The sequence below is a fragment of the Oncorhynchus nerka genome, linkage group LG3, assembly GCF_034236695.1.
Source record: "Oncorhynchus nerka isolate Pitt River linkage group LG3, Oner_Uvic_2.0, whole genome shotgun sequence".
NCBI classification, from domain to species: domain Eukaryota; kingdom Metazoa; phylum Chordata; class Actinopteri; order Salmoniformes; family Salmonidae; genus Oncorhynchus; species Oncorhynchus nerka.
This window is the reverse complement of record NC_088398.1, coordinates 65004653-65023703: the sequence shown is the minus strand read 5'-3', so window position 1 is coordinate 65023703 and position 19051 is coordinate 65004653. Positions and strand designations below refer to the sequence as shown.

Sequence of the window (19051 nt, the reverse complement as noted above, 5' to 3'; positions counted from 1 at the left end):
TTGTGTTCTATGTTTTCTATTTCTTTGTGTTTGGCCGGGTATGGTTCTCAATCAGGGACAGCTGTCTATCATTGTCCCTGATTGGGAACCATACTTAGGTACATACTTTTCCCACCTGTGTGTGTGGGAGGTTGTCTCTGTTTAGAGCACTTTTCGTGTGAGCTTCATGGTTTGTTTTTTGTAGTGGTTATTGTTTTGTTTGGTGTCATTTTGCTTAAAATAAAGAAAATGTACGCTAACCACGCTGCACCTTGGTCTTCATCCTTCAACAGCAGTGACAGTCCGGGAGAACAAAGATATGATAATACAATGTCCTCTTTTGAACAGCTTTTTCCAATGAACCCTGATTTGAAGAGGGAGTGGTTACAGAATTCATTGGACAACACCAAGTAAGCAATACTATACACATTCAAAAGTGAAATACTAAAGATATGTTATCAAAAATACAACTCAAGGCTAGAAGCATCAGAAAGGTAGATTTTTCTTTTTGATAACCAATTTACCCCTTTTACCAAAGAGCACCTTCTGTCAACCAAAATCGACTATTGTGTACCTTAGCAGCGCTTCCCTTCCTCCTGCTTTTTTTTCTAAAATTATATATTTCGCTTAGATGTGCTCAATCTAAACAGTGTACCAAATGATTCCACTCCATTTCTGCTTCAAGTACCATGTTGAAATGTGCCCTGTGTCTGTGGGAAACAGAGAGGAGGAGAGAGGAATCCCATTGGACAATGAATGGAAAAACACCGGACCTGACTGTCCACCCATCGCATTCACATTGTCATGCTGCGTCACGCGGATGCTAAGCTAATCGTCACATAATCCCATCTCAAAGTAGGACTTGAGAAGCCTACTTATTTTCCTTGAACGTACGTAATGTCACGATTCCAAAGCTATACAACATTAAGTATATTAATTATCTCCCATCTTGGAAAATATTTGCAACGTTGTACAATTGACTCCCATTCATTCATTGAAGGAAAGCTCTCCTTGTCCCAGAATCACCCAGAATGCATGACTTATGGGGAACATACACAATGGGCTTTAATTTGATTCTTATGGAGTTTCCCCATCTCCTGAAAAATATCTCTGTGGGAAAGGAACGTTTCCCTGCTCTGGGCAGAGACTGACTGCAAGTTGAACTCGGTGAGTAAGACTCCCAAATTGATGCAGTTTGTTAAGGCAATTTTACAGCTAACTAGCTAGCTACTTCACATACTGATATTGACTGGTATTATTGTGTGTAGCTTTGTTTTCTACGTAGCTAGCCAGAGGGGGAGGGCATTGCATGGTTTAAAAAAATGAAATAATTAGACCTGAGCTGCAACAGTTTTCACATGTTTGTACCAACCTTGTTATAACGACAATATGAAACATTTGTTTAACATTTTTCACATAGTGCTATTTAACTGTTAATCAGAATAATTTGTGGTTTGGGGTGGATTATCCCTTTAAGATAGCAGGTGCATTCAGAAAGTTCTCATAACCCTTGACATAATTCTACATTTTGTTGTGTTACAGCCTGAATTCAAAACGGATTAAATAGATGTATTTTCTCACCCATCTACACACAATACCCCATAACTAAAGTGAAAACATGTTTAGATTTTTTTGGGAAATGTATTTAAAATAAAGTAAAGAAAATAAGACTAATAAAAATAAAGAAATCCTGAAATGAGTAGGTGTGTACCAACATTTGACTGGTACTGTAAGTATTTACACCCTTTGCTATGACTCTCCACATTGAGCTAAATATACCGGTAATCCATTTTGAGTTCAGGCTGTAACAACAAAATGTGGAATAAGTCTATGGGTATGAATAGTTTCTGAAGGTGGGACTAACACATATCTCAGCCATAGTACGTTTCCTCAATAAAGTAGCAAAGTCAGAGCTAGTAAGGGGAGTCAAGTGTGAGTGTTAGTGCACAAAAGGGTTATTTTTTTAAGGGGGGGGGTATGTGTGTTCAAGTACAAACAAACATTCACATAAGATATCATCATCCAAGGTCAGTTAGTGGGAGAAAAAAAAAATTAAAACAAAGATACACACACACTCGAGTAAAAACAAAAAAAACTAGAAGCGAGCTGACAGTTCTGTGGTATGCAATCCAACCTCCCTGCTTCCAAACACATTCATGTGAATGAAAGAAAGCCCAAGTACAGTAATCATGATTCAGGATATGCCGGCAGGAGTGAAGGGAGAAGGCCTGAGCACTAACAGGGTAACAGGCTCGGTATGTGCCTACTATAATGGGTATTTCTGTTGCGCAGATATACAGTTGAAGTCAGAAGATTACATGCACCTTAGACGAAGACATTTAACCTCAGTTTTTCACAATTCCTGACATGTAATCCTAGTAAACATTCCTAGGTCAGGTAGGATCGCCACTTCATTTTAAGAATGTGAAATGTCAGAATAATAGTAGAGAGAATGATTTATTTCAGCTTTTATTTCTATCATCACATTCCCAGTGAGTCAGAAGTTTACATACACTCAATTAGTATTTGGTAGCATTGCCATTAAATTGTTTAACTTGCGAGTGTAGCGAAAATGCTTGTGCTTCTAGTTCCGACAATGCAGTAATATCCAACTAGTAATCTAACCTAACAATTTCACAACGACTACCTTATACACACAAGTGTAAAGGAATGAATAAGAATATGTACATTAAAAAATATATATGAATGAGTGATGGTATAGAACGGCATAGGCAAGATGCAGTAGATGGTATAGAGTAGAGTATATACAAATTAGATGAGTAATGTAGGGTATGTAATCATTATATGAAGTGGCATTGTTTAAAGTGGCTAGTGATACATTTATTACATCAATTTTCCATTATTAAAGTGGCTGGAGTTGAGTCAGTATGTTGGCAGCAGCCACTCAATGTTAGTGATGGCTGTTTAATATCTTCTTGATGCACCCATCCCGTTAGCGGGATCATTTGTCAACCACCTCTGAATTGCAGAGCGCCAAATTCAAATTAAATTACTAAAAATATTTAATTTTCATGAAATCACAAGTGCAATATAGCAAAACACAGCTTAGCTTGTTGTTAATCCACCTGGCGTTTCAGATTTCAATAAAGCTTTTCGGCGAAAGCATACCAAGCGTTTATGTAAGGACATCTCTCTCAGTAGACAAAATATTACAAACAGCTAGCAGCCAAGTAGATTGGTCACGAAAGTCAGAAAAACAATAAATTAAATCGCTTACCTTTGATCTTCGGATGTTTGCACTCACGAGACTCCCAGTTACACAATGTTCCTAAATGTTCCTTTTGCTCCATAAAGATGATTTTTTTATCCAAAACGCGCCAACCAAATGGAGGTATTATGTTCAGAAATCCACAGGCTCGAGCGGTCACGACATCGCATACAAGAATTCCAAATCTTATCCGTAATGTTCGTAGAAACATTTCAAACATTTTTTATATTCAATCCTCAGGTTGTTTTTACAATATATAATCGATAATATATCAACCGGGAATGTAGCTTCTTCAATAGGAGAGATAGAGAAACTGGCTGCTCCAAGCTGTTCCGCATACAAAACGCTGCTGGCACCCAGGCATACAATGACGCAATGTGATCTCTCTCGCTCATTTTTCAAAATAAAAGCCACACCATAGGGAAGCTGGTTGACTATGGGGAATCTGGTTGATATCCCTTTAAATGGAGCGAAGGCAGGCTATGGAACATGGAGCTTTCAAAATAGAGGCCACTTCCTGGTTTGATTTTCCTCAGGTTTTCGCCTGCAATATCAGTTCTGTTATACTCACAGACAATATTTTGACAGTTTGGAAACTGTAGAGTGTTTTCTATCCTAATCTGACAATTATATGCATATTCTAGATTCTGGGCCTGAGAAATAGGCAGTTTAATATGGGTACGTTTTTCATTCAAACATCAAAATACTGCCCCCTACACTCAAGAGGTTTTAACAATCTGATGGCCTTGAGATTGAAAAACAGCTTCTGTCTCTCAATCCCAGCTTTGATGCACCTGTACTGACCTCGCCTTCTGGTTGACAGCGGGGTGAACAGGCAGTGGCTCGGGTGGTTGTTGTCCTTGATGATCTTTTTGGCCTTCCTGTGACATCGGGTGGTGTAGGTGTCCTGGAGGGCAGGTAGTTTGCCCCCGGTGATTCGTTGTGCAGACCTCACTACCCTCTGGAGAGCCTTATGGTTATGGGCGGAGCAGTTGCCGTACCAGGCGATACAAGTGATACAGCCAGACAGGATGCTCTCGATTGTGCATCTGTAAAAGTTTGTGTGATTTTGGTGACAAGCCGAATTTCTTCAGCCTCCTGAGGTTGAAGAGGCGCTGCTGCGCCTTCTTCACCACACTGTCTGTGTGGTTGGACCATTTCAGTTTGTCCGTGATGTGTACGCCGAGGAACTTAACTTTCTACCCTCTCCACTACTGTCCTGTCGATGTGGATAGGGGGGTGCTCTGCTGTTTCCTGAAGTCCACGATCATTTCCTTTGTTTTGTTGACATTGTGTGAGGTTATTATCCTGACACCACACTGAGGGACCTCCTCTCCTCCCTCTGGGCCGTCTAGTCGTTGTTGGTAATCAAGCCTACCACTGTAGTGTCGTCTGCAAACTTGATGATTGAGTTGGAGGCGTGCATGGCCACACAGTCATGGGTGAACAGGGAGTACAGGAGAGGGCTGAGAGCGCACCCTTGTATTGAGAATCAGCGGGGTGGAGATGTTGTTTCCTACCCTCACCACCTGGGTGCGGCCCGTCAGGAAGTCCAGGACCCAGTTGCACAGGGTGGGGTCCAGACCCAGGGTCACGAGCTTGATGACGAAGTTTGGAGGGTACTATGGTGTTAAATGCTGAGCTGTAGTCGATGAACAGCATTCTCACATAGGTATTCCTCTTGTCCAGATGGGTTAGGGCAGTGTGCAGTGTGATTGCGTCATATGTGCACCTATTGGGTCTCAAGGGTCTCAGGTAGGGTGGAGGTGTTATGGTCCTTGACTAGTATCTCAAAGCACTTCATGATGACGGAAGCGAGTGCTACGGGGCGGTAGTCATTTAGCTCAGTTACCTTAGATTTCTTGGGAACAGGAACAATGGTGGCCCTCTTGAAGTATGTGGGAATAGTAGACTGGGATAAGGATTGATTGAATATGTCCGTAAACACACCAGCCAGCTGGTCTGCGCATGCTCTGAGGATGCGGCTGGGGATGCCATCTGGTCCTGCAGCCTTGTGAGGGTTGACACGTTTAAATGTTTTGCTCATGTCGGCTGCAGTGAAGGAGAGACCACAGGTTTTGGTTGCGGGCCGTGTCAGTGGCACTGTATTGTCCTCAAAGCGAGCAAAGAAGTTGTTTAGTTTGTCTGGGAGCAAGACATCCTGGTCCGCGACAGGGCTGATTTTCCTTTTATAGTCCGTGATTGACTGTAGACCCTGTCACATACATCTCTTTTGGGGCGGCAGGGTAGTGGTTAGAGTGTTGGACTAGTAACCGAAAGGTTGCAAGTTCGAATCCCCTAGCTGACAAGGTACAAATCTGTCATTCTGCCCATGAACAGGCAGTTAACCCACTGTTCCTAGGCCATCATTGAAAATAAGAAATTGTTCTTAACTGACTTGCCTAGTAAAATAAAATAAAAATCTCGTCTGAGCCATTGAATTGCGACTCAACTTTGTCTCTATACTGACGCTTAGCTTGTTTGATTGCCTGGCGGGGGGGAATAGCTACACTGTTTGTATTCGGTCATGTTTCTGGTCACCTTTCCCTGATTAAAAGCAGTGGTTGCGCTTTCAGTTTTGCGCGAATGCTGCCATCTATCCACGGTTTCTGGTTTGGTAATGTTTTAATAGATGCTGTGGTTACAACATTGCTGATGCACTTGCTAATAAACCCGCTCACCGAATCAGAGTATACATCAATGTTGTTGTTCGCCGCAATGCGGAACATATCCCAGTCCACGTGATCGAAGCAATCTTGAAGCGTGGAATCCGATTGGGCGGACCAGCATTGAACAGACCTGAGTGCGGGAGCTTCCTGTTTTAGTCGTGGTCAGCTTTTCCGAAAGTAGGTCAGGGGAGGGCCGTATATGCATCGCGGAAGTTAGAATAACAATGATCTAGGGTTTTGCCAGCCATGGTTGCACAATCGATATGCTGATAGAATTTAGGGAGCCTTGTTTTCAGATTAGCCTTGTTAAAATCCCCAGCTACAATAAATGCAGCCTCAGGATGTGTAGAAGAACGTTACAGTCTCTGATGTCTCTCTGGAAGTCTACCCTTGCACGGATTTCGTCTAGACTTGTTGTCAAGAGACTGGACATTGGCGAGTAGTATGCTCGGGAGCGGTGCGCGATGTGCCGGTCTACAGAGCCTGACCAGAAGACCGCTCCGTCTGCCCCTTCTATGGCGTCGTTGTTTTGGGTCGCAGGCTTGGATCCGATCCATTGTCCTGGGTGGTGGGCAAAACAGAGGATCCGCTTCGGGAAAGTCTTATTCCTGGTCGTAATGTTGGTGAGTTGACGTTGCTCTTATATCCAATAGTTCCTCCCGACTGTATGTAATAAAACCTATGATTACCTGGGATAACAATGTTAGAAATAACACATAAAAAAACAAAATACTGCATAGTTTCCTAGGAAGGCAAAGTGAGGCGGCCATCTCTGTCGGCGCCGGAAGTTCTTGTCTACAGGGTCAAGATATTTTGGCCTATTCCTCCTGACAGACCTGGTGTAACGGAGTCAGGTTTGTAGGCCTCCTTGCTCGCACACGCTTTTTCAGTTCTGCCTACAAATTTTCTATGGGATTGAGGTCAGGGCTATGTGATGGCCACTGCAATACCTTGATCCTGTTGTCCTTTAGCCATTTTGCCACAACTTTGGAAGTATGCTTTGGAAGACCCATTTGCGATCAAGCTTTAACTTCCTGACTGATGTCTTGAGATGTTGCTTCAATATATCCATACAATTTTCCTCCCTCATGATGCCATACATTTTGTGACGTGCACCAGTCCCTCCTGCAGCAAAGCACCCCCACAACATGATGCTGCCACCCCCGTGCTTCACGGTTGGGATGGTATTCTTCGGCTTGCAAGCCTCCCCATTTTTCCTCCAAACATAACAATGGTCATTATGGCCAAACAGTTCTATTTTTGTTTCATCAGACCAGAGGACATTTCTCCAAAAAGTATGATCTTTGTCCCCATGTGCATTTGCAAACCGTAGTCTGGCTCTGTTATGGCGGTTTTGGAGCAGTGGCTACTTCCTTGCTGAGCGGCCTTTCAGGTTATGTTGATATACGACTCATTTTCCTGTGGATATAGATACTTTGTACCCGTTTCCTCCAGCATCTTCACAAAGTCCTTTGCTGTTGTTCTGGGATTGATTTGCACTTTTCGCACCAAAGTACGTTCATCTCTAGGAGACAGAACGCGTCTCCTTCCTGAGCGGTATGACGGCTACGTGGTCCCATGGTGTTTATACTTGTGTACTATTGTTTGTACAAATGAATGTGGTACCTTCGGGTGTTTGGAAATTGCTCCCAAGGATGAACCAGACTTGTGGAGGTCTACAATTGTTTTTCTGAGGTCTTGGCTGATTTCTTTTGATTTTCCCATGATGTCAAGCAAAGGGGCACTGAGTTTGAAGGTAGGCCTTGAAATACATCCACAGGTACACCTCCAATTGACTGAAATTATGTCAATTAGCCTATCAGAAGCTTCTAAAGCCGTGACATAATTTTCAGGAAATTTCCAAGCTGTTTAAAGGCACAGTCAACTTAGTGTATGTAAACTTCTGACCCACTGGAATTGTGATACAGTGAATTATAAGTGAAATAATCTGTCTGTAAACAATTGTTGGAAAAATTACTTGTGTCATGCACAAAGTAAATGTGCTAACCGACTTGCCAAAACTATAGTTTGTTAACAGGAAATTTGTGGAGTGGTTGAAAAATGAGTTTTTAATGACTCCAATCTAAGTGTATGTAAACTTCCAACTTCAACTGTATGCCACCTGCCTCCTAAAACAGCACATAGGTGTAGTAAACCAGCGATTCCCAACATTTTTCGGTTACTCTACCACCAACTGAATTTTGATCTTGTGCATTTTACTAGTAGGTTTATGGTCTCACAAGTAGATAGACCAAGTACCCCCAGGGGTCCTAGTATCCCTGGTTGAGAACCACTGTAGTGGTTCCACTGATAGGAGAGTGCTTGGCAGCTGACCATATCCTGCATTCAAAGGCGCTATAGCAGGCAATTCCAGGTGTGCACTGAGGTAACGTACTAGAATGGTGCTTAACAGTGAATCTAGCCCAGTGAACATTGCATCTGATCGATCCATCTACGAGTTCAAAGAAAGGAGATGACCTTTGAGATATAGTGACCCCGGTTAAAGACCTAAGAAGGCTATAAAACCGCTATTACACCGGGTGGCTAACGCACTGTAGCCATGCAAAAATCACTGAAGCTGGAGTTTCCCCATCTCCCTCACTAGCTTTAAGAACCAGCTGTCAGAGCAGCTCACAGATCACTGTACCTGTTCATAGCCCATCTGTATACAGCCCATCTATCTACCTCATCCCCATACTGTATTTATTTATTTTGCTCCTTTTGTACCACAGTATCTCTACTTGCACATTCATCTTCTGCACATCTACCATTCCAGTGTTTAATTGCCGTATTGTAATTACTTCGCCACCATGGCCTATTTATTGCCTTAACTCCCTTATTTGACCTAATTTGTACTCACTGTATATAGACTTTGTTTTCTTTTTTCTACTGTATTATTGACTGTACGTTTTGTTCATTCCATGTGTAACTCTATGTTGTATGTGTCAAACTGCTATGCTTGATCTTGGCCAGATCACAGTTGCAAATGAGAACTTGTTCTCAACTAGCTTACCTGGTTAAATAAAAGTGAGAAAAAAATATCCATGGGAAGATGTTTGGGGTATTCTTTTTGACTATTCAGCTAAATCTCCTAAAATCTCATAATGAATAAAGGTGGTGTTTTTGGTGTAACAGTAACGTTATGCTATTATATTTGGTTATGTTATGTAGAATACTAATTAATAATGATATGATCTTCCAAAACATTGATTCAGCTTTAATTTAACTTTACTAAACGAGCACCATTGTGAGAAATGGCCGAGTGAAGCTCAGTGTGCTCCGGACCACTGCTGTCCGTTCCGGTCCACTGCTGTCCACTGCTGTCCGCTCAGGACCACTGCTGTCCGCTCCGGACCACTGCTGTCCGCTCCGGACCACTGCTGTCCGCGCTCCGGACCACTGCTGTCCGCTGTGCACCTACCCAACTATTTTTTCCTACGCAAAATTTGGTGATGCAGAGACCATATGCGGCCTTTTTACGAAAATCTAGGAATATTTGGCCAACAAAATATGTCTTGTTTATCTCTGGGAATTTAAAAGAATTAGGGTGGGAAACGGTTAAAAATGGATTGAGTTAAATCACAGCAAATATGTTGCATCACCAACTAATAAGCATGGAGAGCCTCACAAGTTTGACGAAATTACCAAATATCTTTCAGTATAATAGTGCCATTCACTTTTGTTGAACTTCATCACAACACATTTCACGGCACCTATCTGGAGACAATAAAACATGTCTATATTTCAAACACGCTTTTTGTAAGTAGTTACGCCTACCTTTAGCTGGAGCAAAGATTATATAGCCTGCTGCGCTACAGAGGGCTATATATGTCTGCTAATACAGGGGTTCCCAAGCCCCGTCCCCTCCCCAAGGCACTAAACAGCTGATTCAAATGATCAAAGCTTGACGATGAGTTGGTTATTTGAATCAACTCTGTTGTGCGATGCCAAAAAACAAAACGTGCACCAGGACCAACTTTGTCAAACCCTGTGCTAGTACAGGACTAGTAAAGGCCCAGTGCACGACTTTTGTGAAGAAAAACAACATTGCAACATAAAACAATAATAGGAATATAATTGTGTTTTTCATTCAAATTTTTCAGAGGACGCTCAGCACGCATACTTCCCGCGGCTATGACTGTAGCCTATTTGTTGTCTAGTGGATCATGAACGAGATGCCAACTGAGTAGTCGCACTTAAAACGTTATTCGGTTGTATAGCAACAAATATGATAAACATCAAAACATATCATAGCAGTGAGAATGATCAACTAAGTCAATGTAATGCGACGCCGAAGAACCGTTACTCGATTCGCGGCGGTACTGAACTTCACTCTGATCCTGGTCTCGTGCTTCGAGCTCCAGTTGTTGAGCCACCGAATAGGGCTGAATTACGATATGAATCACAGATGAACTGGCTACAATATATTTACAATGCGCACATAATTCACCTTTTCACGGGGGCGCCATTCCTTCTCCTGCGTTTGGACGTGAAATAAAGCCTGCTATACACCTAGGCTGCAAAACGAACCGATCCACAGACGGTGTTGCTGCTTCTCCATGGGCGTAGTACAGTTGTGGACAGACAGTGAAGGGATTCTGGGGGAGATTGGGGCGATGATAGGTATACACTAGGGGGCATCGCTGTGTAGGCAGTTATCATCATCTACCAAATGTGGAATACATTAATTAATGTATTAGCATTTAATTCAGTGATGAAATCTAATCTTTCCTACAGTATGCAGAATTATGAGCGCAGTAACATAGGAACACACACACAGTGAACGGGTTTATTTATTTATTTATTTTATTTCACCTTTATTTAACCAGGTAGGCTAGTTGAGAACAAGTTCTCATTTGCAACTGCGACCTGGCCAAGATAAAGCATAGCAGTGTGAGCAGACAACACAGAGTTACACATGGAGTAAACAATTAACAAGTCAATAACACAAGAGGAAGAAAAAAAGTGGAGTCTATATACATTGTGTGCAAAAGGCATGAGGTAGGCGAATAATTACAATTTTGCAGATTAACACTGGAGTGATAAATGATCAGATGGTCATGTACAGGTAGAGATATTGGTGTGCAAAAGAGCAGAAAAGTAAATAAATAAAAACAGTATGGGGATGAGGTAGGTAAAAATGGGTGGGCTATTTGCCGATAGACTATGTACAGCTGCAGCGATTGGTTAGCTGCTCAGATAGCAGATGTTTGAAGTTGGTGAGGGAGATAAAAGTCTCCAACTTCAGCGATTTTTGCAATTCGTTCCAGTCACAGGCAGCAGAGAACTGGAACGAAAGGCGGCCAAATGAGGTGTTGGCTTTAGGGATGATCAGTGAGATACACCTGCTGGAGCGCGTGCTACGGATGGGTGTAGCCATCGTGACCAGTGAACTGAGATAAGGCTGAGCTTTACCTAGCATGGACTTGTAGATGACCTGGAGCCAGTGGGTCTGGCGACGAATATGTAGCGAGGGCCAGCCGACTAGGGCGTACAAGTCACAGTGGTGGGTGGTATAAGGTGCTTTAGTGACAAAATGGATGGCACTGTGATAAACTGCATCCAGTTTGCTGAGTAGAGTGTTGGAAGCAATTTTGTAGATGACATCGCCGAAGTCGAGGATCGGTAGGATAGTCAGTTTTACTAGGGTAAGTTTGGCGGCGTGAGTGAGGAGGCTTTGTTGCGGAATAGAAAGCCGACTCTTGATTTGATTTTCGATTGGAGATGTTTGATATGAGTCTGGAAGGAGAGTCAGTTGGGTCAAAGGCAGTCAGCTGTGACAACCTTAATCCATGACACTGTAGCCTTGGCTATACTTTGCGTTACAATAAATTAGGAACCACATAAGCATTGTTCCATGTCTGTCATTAACCACTTCATCTAATTAGACCAAGTCCTTATGGTCTTAGCAGATGTGAAGGACTGAATGCATTATATGATGACACCACCCACATAACATCTTCCACAGCCTGCTTTTACCTTAACAATTCTCTCAGATCTGTCAATATTGAAGGGGTAGTTGTGGCTAGAGATTTGCATTGAGCTTTTACCAGACTCTCCTTAGTCAGTTTGTTTGTGTATGTTCCCATCTTTAAAAAATGCACTGACATTTAAAGAGCTGCTGATCATCAAGGACAACAACCACCCGAGCCACGGCCTGTTCACCCCGCTATCATCCAGAAGGAGAGGTCAGTACAGGTGCATCATCACCACCCGAGCCACGGCCTGTTCACCCCGCTATCATCCAGAAGGAGAGGTCAGTACAGGTGCATCATCACCACCCGAGCCACGGCCTGTTCACCCCGCTATCATCCAGAAGGAGAGGTCAGTACAGGTGCATCAAAGCTGGGACTGAGAGACTAAAAAACAGCTTCTATCTCAAGGCCATCAGACTGTCAGACTGTTAAATAGCACCTTAGAGGCTGCTGCCCTAATATACATAGACTTCAAATCACTGGCCACTTTAATAAGGGAACACTGGTCACTTTATTAATGTTTACATATTTTGCATTACTCATCTCATATGTATATACTGTATTCTATTGAATTCTATTCTACTGTCTCTTAGTCTATGCTGCGCCGACAATGCTCGTCCAAAATATATATATTCTTAATTCCATTCCTTTAGATTTGTGTGTATTGTTGTGAAATTGTTATATATTACCTGACCAATAAAATTGTATTTGATCATTGACCTGCTGGTGCTGGCTGAACATGTAGTTCTATAGACCAACAGAGGGCAGCCTTGCACCACAAAACTCACCTATTTGCAATAATTCTCTCTCTATGTCTCTATGTCTCTATGTCTCTATCTCTGTCTCTCTCTCTCTTCAATTCAAGGGCTTTATTGGCATGGGAAACATGTGTTAACATTGCCAAAGCAAGTGAGGTAGATAATATATAAAGTAAAATAAACAATACAAATTAACAGTAAACATTACACATACAGAAGTTTCAAAACAATAAAGACATTACAAATGTCATATTATATATATATATATATATATACAGTGTTTTAACAATGTACAAATGGTAAAGGACACAAGATAAAATAAATAAGCATAAATATGGGTTGTATTTACAATGGTGTGTGTTCTTCACTGGTTGCCCTTTTCTCGTGGCAACAGGTCACAAATCTTGCTGCTGTGATGGCACACTGTGGAATTTCACCCAGTATTAATGGGAGTTTATCAAAATTGGATTTGTTTTCGAATTATTTGTGGATCTGTGTAATCTGAGGGAAATATGTCTCTCTAATATGGTCATACATTGGGCAGGAGGTTAGGAAGTGCAGCTCAGTTTCCACCTCATTTTGTGGGCAGTGAGCACATAGCCTGTCTTCTCTTGAGAGCCATGTCTGCCTACGGCGGCCTTTCTCAATAGCAAGGCTATGCTCACTGAGTCTGTACATAGTCAAAGCTTTCCTTAATTTTGGGTCAGTCACAGTGGTCAGGTATTCTGCCACTGTGTACTCTCTGTGTAGGGCCAAATAGCATTATAGTTTGCTCTGTTTTTTTGTTAATTCTTTCCAATGTGTCAAGTAATTATCTTTTTGTTTTCTCATGATTTGGTTGGGTCTAATTGTGCTTCTGTCCTAGGGCTCTGTAGGGTGTGTTTGTGAACAGAGCCCCAGGACCAGCTTGCTTAGGGGACTCTTCTCCAGGTTCATCTCTCTGTAGGTGATGGCTTTGTTGTGGAAGGTTTGGGAATCGCTTCCTTTTAAGTGGTTATAGAATTTAACGGCTCTTTTCTGGATTTTAGTGGGTATGGGCCTAATTCTGCTCTGCATGCATTATTTGGTGTTCTACGTTGTACACGGAGGATATTTTTGCAGAATTCTGCGTGCAGAGTCTCAATTTGGTGTTTGTCCCATTTTGTGAAGTCTTCGTTGGTGAGCGGACCCCAGACCTCACAACCATAAAGGGCAATGGGCTCTATGACTGATTCAAGTATTTTTAGCCAAATCCTAATTGGTATGTTGAAATTTATGTTCCTTTTGATGGCATAGAATGCTCTCGATCTCGCTCTCGCTCTCGCGCTTTAAATAAATCAATATCAGTAATAAACATCTTGACTAAGTGAAGAAATTAAAACTTTTCAATTGTGACTGACGGCCATTGATAGTCTCTGCAATTCCATTGTTAGTAAAGATAAACATGTCAGGGTTCTCACAAAAATGACCAGTGATGGGGGAGGGGCAAGGATAGAGGGAGAGATGGGCTCCTTATACAGTGCATTTGGAAAGTATTCCCCTTGACTTTTTCCACGTTTTGTTACATTAGTATTTTTCTAAAATTTATACAATTACTTTTTTACCTCGTCAATCTACACACAATACCCCATAAACATCAAAAAAGTAAATATCTTATTTACATAAGTATTCAGACCCTTTGTTATGGGACTCGAAATTGAACTTGGTGCATCCTGTTTCCATTGATCATCCTTGAGATGTTTCTACAACTTGATTGGAGTCCCCCTGTGGTAAATTCAATTCATTGGACATGATTTGGAAAGGCACACACCGGTCTATATAAGGTCCCACAGTTGACAGTGCTTGTCAGAGAAAAAACCAAGCCAAGACAGGATTGTGTTGAGGCAGAGATCTGGGGAAGGGTACAAAAACATTTCTGCATCATTGAAGGTCCTCAATAACAGTGGCCTCCATCATTCTTAAATGGAAGATGTTTGGAATCACCAAGACTCTTCCTGAGCAATTAGGGGAGAAGAGGCTTGATCAGGGAAGTGACCAAGAACCCGACGGTCACTCTGACAGAGCTCCAGTTCCTCTGTGGAGATAGGAGAACCTTCCAGAAGGACAACCATCTCTGCATCACTGCACCAATCAGGCCTTTATTGTAGAGTGGCCAGACGGAAGCCACTCCTCAATAAAAGGCACATGACAGCCTGCTTGGAGTTTGCCAAAAGGCACGTAAAGACTCTCAGATCATGAGAAACAAGATTCTCTGGTCTAATGAAACCAAGATTGAACTTTTTGGCCTGAATGCCAAGCGTCACATCTGGAGGAAACCTGGCACCATCCCTACGATGAAGCATGGTGGTTGAAGCATCACTAGTCCGGATTGAGGGAAAGATGAACTGAGCAAAGTACAGAGAGATCCTTGATGAAAACCTGCTCCAGAACACTCAGGATCTGAGAGTGGGGCAAAAGTTCACCTTCCAACAGGACAACGACTACAAGCACACAGCCAAGAAACACAGTAGTAGCTTTGGGACAAGTCTCTGAATGTCCTTGAGTGGCCCAGCCATTGCACGAACTTGAACCTGATCGAACATCTCTGGAAAGACCTGAAAATAGCTGTGCAGCAAACGCTCTCCATCCAACCTGGCAGAGTTGGAGAAGATCTGCAGAGAAAAATGGAAGAAACTCCCCAAATACAGGTCTGCCAAGCTTGTAGCGTCAAAGGTGCTTCAACAAAGTACTGAGTAAAGGGTCTGAATTCTTATGTAGATGTGATATTTCCGTTATTTTTTTGTTGTGTAAATTTGCTAGAGAGAGAGAGACAGAGAGACATAGAGTGAGAGAGCGAGAGAGAGAGAGAGAGAGACAGAGAGAGAGACAGAGAGAGAGACAGAGACAGAGAGACATAGAGAGAGAGAGAGAGACAGACAGAGAGACATAGAGTGAGAGAGCGAGAGAGAGAGAGAGAGAGACAGAGAGAGAGACAGAGAGAGAGACAGCGAGAGAGAGACAGAGAGAGAGACATAGAGAGACAGAGAGGGAGAGAGAGAGACAGACAGAGAGACATAGAGTGAGAGAGCGAGAGAGAGAGAGAGAGACAGAGAGAGAGACAGAGAGAGAGACAGAGAGAGACAGAGAGGGAGAGAGAGAGACAGACAGAGAGAGAGAGAGAGAGCGAGAGAGCGAGAGAGAGAGAGCACACCAATACTGGTTATAATGGATAGATGACAATAATGTGAAATGGAGTGAAAAGAAAAGAAAAAGAAGAAAGGATAGAATCCCTTTATGATATTTGTAATTAACATTTTGTGGTCTGTGGAAAATGTAAAGAAATGCTATTGTTTGACTATAGATGAAAATGACTTCATATAGGATACAATGTATTACTTGACTCTGATTCAGAGAGGTTGGGCTAAATGCGGTAGACACATTTCAGTTGAATGCATTCAGTTGTCCAACTGATAAGTTGTCCCATTTCACTTCCCTTTCATATATGTAGGCTATGTGATATTTCATTTGATTCTCTCCTGGCATTTAGTTAATGCAAGCTCTCTAGCTATCCGGTGTTACTTGATGTAGCCTATAGCCTATATATATATGTATTGTTTAGTTGTAATGAATTACCTGGAACAAAGTAGCAGTCTGTTTCAATTGTTTTTGTTGTCTTACGAATTAGAACTACAACATGCTTCTTCTTCTGCATTCACAAAACCGATATGAACTTCCATGTAGAAAATCTTGTTTGTTTATAAATATTTTATGTTTTTCATGTAGGGTTTTCTGTGATGCTTTTAGGTCGAATTATTTATCAATGTTCAAATAATTAACGGTAGGCTATATCATTATTGTTAGGCATATAGCCTCCAATTATTGTCATTATTATTTCTGTCACGAATAAGCTCTTTGTCCAGCCAATATGCTTTCTTTTCTCTTGTCCATAATTCCCAAGTCACCTCTCTCTAAATGCGCGTGTGTGTGTGCGCGCGCGCGTGTGTGTGTGCGTGTGCCCGCCCGTGTCCCGGGGGACGTGGCAGACGGATGGGCCGTAATGTGGTTGTCTCGGCTCGTCTGGAGGAACACCTGCCCGGTCCGTGGGGAGAGCGTCTGTCCACCGACTACGGAGCGAAGCTCCGGCTCGGACACTGGCCCAGTGCCCCAGACCTCGCCTCTCCAATCTGGAGAAAATATGAAATACCCTGGCGTCACCCACATCGTTAGCAGATTTTTTTGTTTTTCGAAATTCCACCTGAACGTCTATCTATTCAGAATGTCCATACAACACCAAACATTTAAGAATATTTTAACTTAAAAATCTGTTTATTTGATTGAACAAATTATGTTTATATGTTTCATATCCATGGGTTACTATGAAAGGACACCCTGAAATGTTAACTTAAGCAATCTTTGGAAAGCAGGTATTGGCTACAGTAAACTATGGAGTTTTTGTCACCCAAAACATTTTAGTCTAAAAAAAGCACGAAACCAACAAACTTCGGGACAATCGAAAAATCGAACAATTAAATTGTCAGCCTAAATCTGAGACTGTCTCACCATATTAAACGAAATATTGCAATTTCCCTTGCAACCTTTGGACTTAACAAGGATTTCACATTTTTGGGGAAAAATGTTAAACAGATCAAATCTGATAAAAACTGCAATTAAAGAGCAACAATATCCATATGCATGTGCAAACACCAGACATAAGACATGACACAATGTAAACATTCATTGACAAATAAATAACTTAATAGGCCTAATCCACAAACCAACAATGAACACAATATAAAACAACTACTTTCTGTAAATAAGTGCCCAGTTATATTCTATTGTGAACATCAGTGCTGATTTCAGCACGTCTCTGCAGCTATAGGTCCTTTAAATCAGCCCTGTCCATGGAGAGAAGTTTGGCCCTGGCAGTAAAGTCTATAAGCTAACAGTACTATACCTTTCAATATTAGGAACATGGGCCTACAAGAAGTAGGACAACCCGACATTATTGCATTTTCTGACAAAACAAATTTGGATTGAGGTGACTCAGCAGCAGCACTGAATAAGTCTGTGGGGAAGTCCAGAGGGGCAGCACTGAGAAAGACAGAGAGACATTAGGTCCTGTTTTATTATGTGTCCCTGGCCCAGTGGCACCACACCAGGGGACTTCGGCAGACACAATAGGCACGACAGGGCTCCGAGGCCAGATATGTGGCAACAATGTCCACCTTTCTCGGTCTCCATGGGAAGATCTCAATTACATACTCCTTGCGTCCTTTCTCCTTGTCTCTTTTTCAAAACCCATTGGAGGAGACGGTCAGAGAGGAGGATCCTCTGGTTTTCTCATCAGATTAGTTTTGAGAAGGAGAAGATAAGAAAGGAGAGAGGATGCGAAGAGTATGCAATTGAGATCTTCCCCATGTTCAGTCTTCTCTCCTTCACTGACAGATGTCCATCCCTAACGCCTGCCCTACGCGTCCAGCACATGGTTGAGGTAGGTGATGTAGCAGATTGCCAGCCGGAGGATCTCGATCTTGGACAGCTTCTTGTCTGGCGGAAGTGTCGGGAGAAGTTTCCTCAGCTCGGCGAACCCAACGTTGAAGGCCTCAACGCGGATGCGCTCTCTCGTGGCGTGTGCGGACCGGTACTTGTCTGTGGCACGCCGCCGCCTCCTCTTCTCCTCCCTGCTGAGGGAAGGCATGGACAGAGATCGCGCCTTGCCCTGGCCTTCTGCGGGCTCCGCAGGCATGGGGGCACACTCCATCTTGATGCCGTTCAGCAGGGTCTCTGTGGGCAGCCCGGCATCTGGCTGGTCTGGACTTAGCATCATCTTCAAGCAGTCCGTTCTGTGATCAGTTTTCAGATCAAAGATTCAACAACCCCTGTGTGAGAGATATGGGTTTAGTCTTATAACAGAGGAGAGATCAGGGGTGAGAATATGTTAGGTTTCTGTGGACAATTAGATTTTTAAAAGTGAGAGAATATTTTGGTGAGATGCATGTTCGCACTCCTGCTGTGCACTGTCCTTGGTGCTGATTCTAACAACTCACTTCATTGTCTAGGCCTATTAGGCAGCTCAATTCTGATATTTTTCTGGCCAATCAGATCAGCTCTGAAAAAGATCTGATGTGATTGGTCAAAAGACCAATTAGTGGCAAAAATATCAGAAGTGGACTGCCTGTGTAAACACAATCCATATGGATTGTCTTATCTGCATTTTTAAAACGCCCTATGTAGTAGGGTCTATCGAAATAGCCTATTAGCCTACTACTCATAAAGTTGAGCAATTCTGGCTAGTCTGCCCATTTTAAGATAGTCTCGTCTGGCCATTTCATGGGAACAAATGTCCACAGGCTGCATTCGATTAAAACCGATAGCTGCGAACATACATCACATAACACAGCAGACATTAATTAAGACTTAATTGAAATTAATTATTGGGAGAGCTCTGAATTCACGTGAGCAGCTGACCATCTGTCTCGCAGA

General features: G+C 42.5%; 2 protein-coding genes across 3 annotated transcripts in view; both read right to left on the bottom strand.

Moving 5' to 3' along the window:
- The window catches only part of LOC115112481 (vang-like protein 1), an 83530-nt gene extending 73086 nt beyond the window's left edge, over positions 1-10444 (bottom strand). For both annotated transcript variants that reach the window (XM_065014642.1, XM_065014647.1), the window contains exon 1: positions 10328-10444. The gene's annotated coding sequence lies outside the window, so the exon portion shown is untranslated. The remainder of the gene's footprint in view (positions 1-10327) is intronic.
- Positions 10445-16953: 6509 nt separating this feature from the next.
- Positions 16954-18441, bottom strand: LOC115124356 (helix-loop-helix protein 2-like). Its single transcript, XM_029653771.2, has one exon. It carries the CDS (start codon positions 18393-18395, stop codon positions 18036-18038), a length of 360 nt encoding a protein of 119 aa, XP_029509631.1. The 5' UTR covers positions 18396-18441; the 3' UTR covers positions 16954-18035.
- Between the last annotated feature and the right edge of the window lie 610 nt (positions 18442-19051).

What these genes read in the sequence shown, in the direction of transcription:
- LOC115124356 (XM_029653771.2), bottom strand. Translation starts at nt 18,395, where the DNA reads ATGATGCTAAGTCCAGACCAGCCAGATGCCGGGCTGCCCACAGAGACC.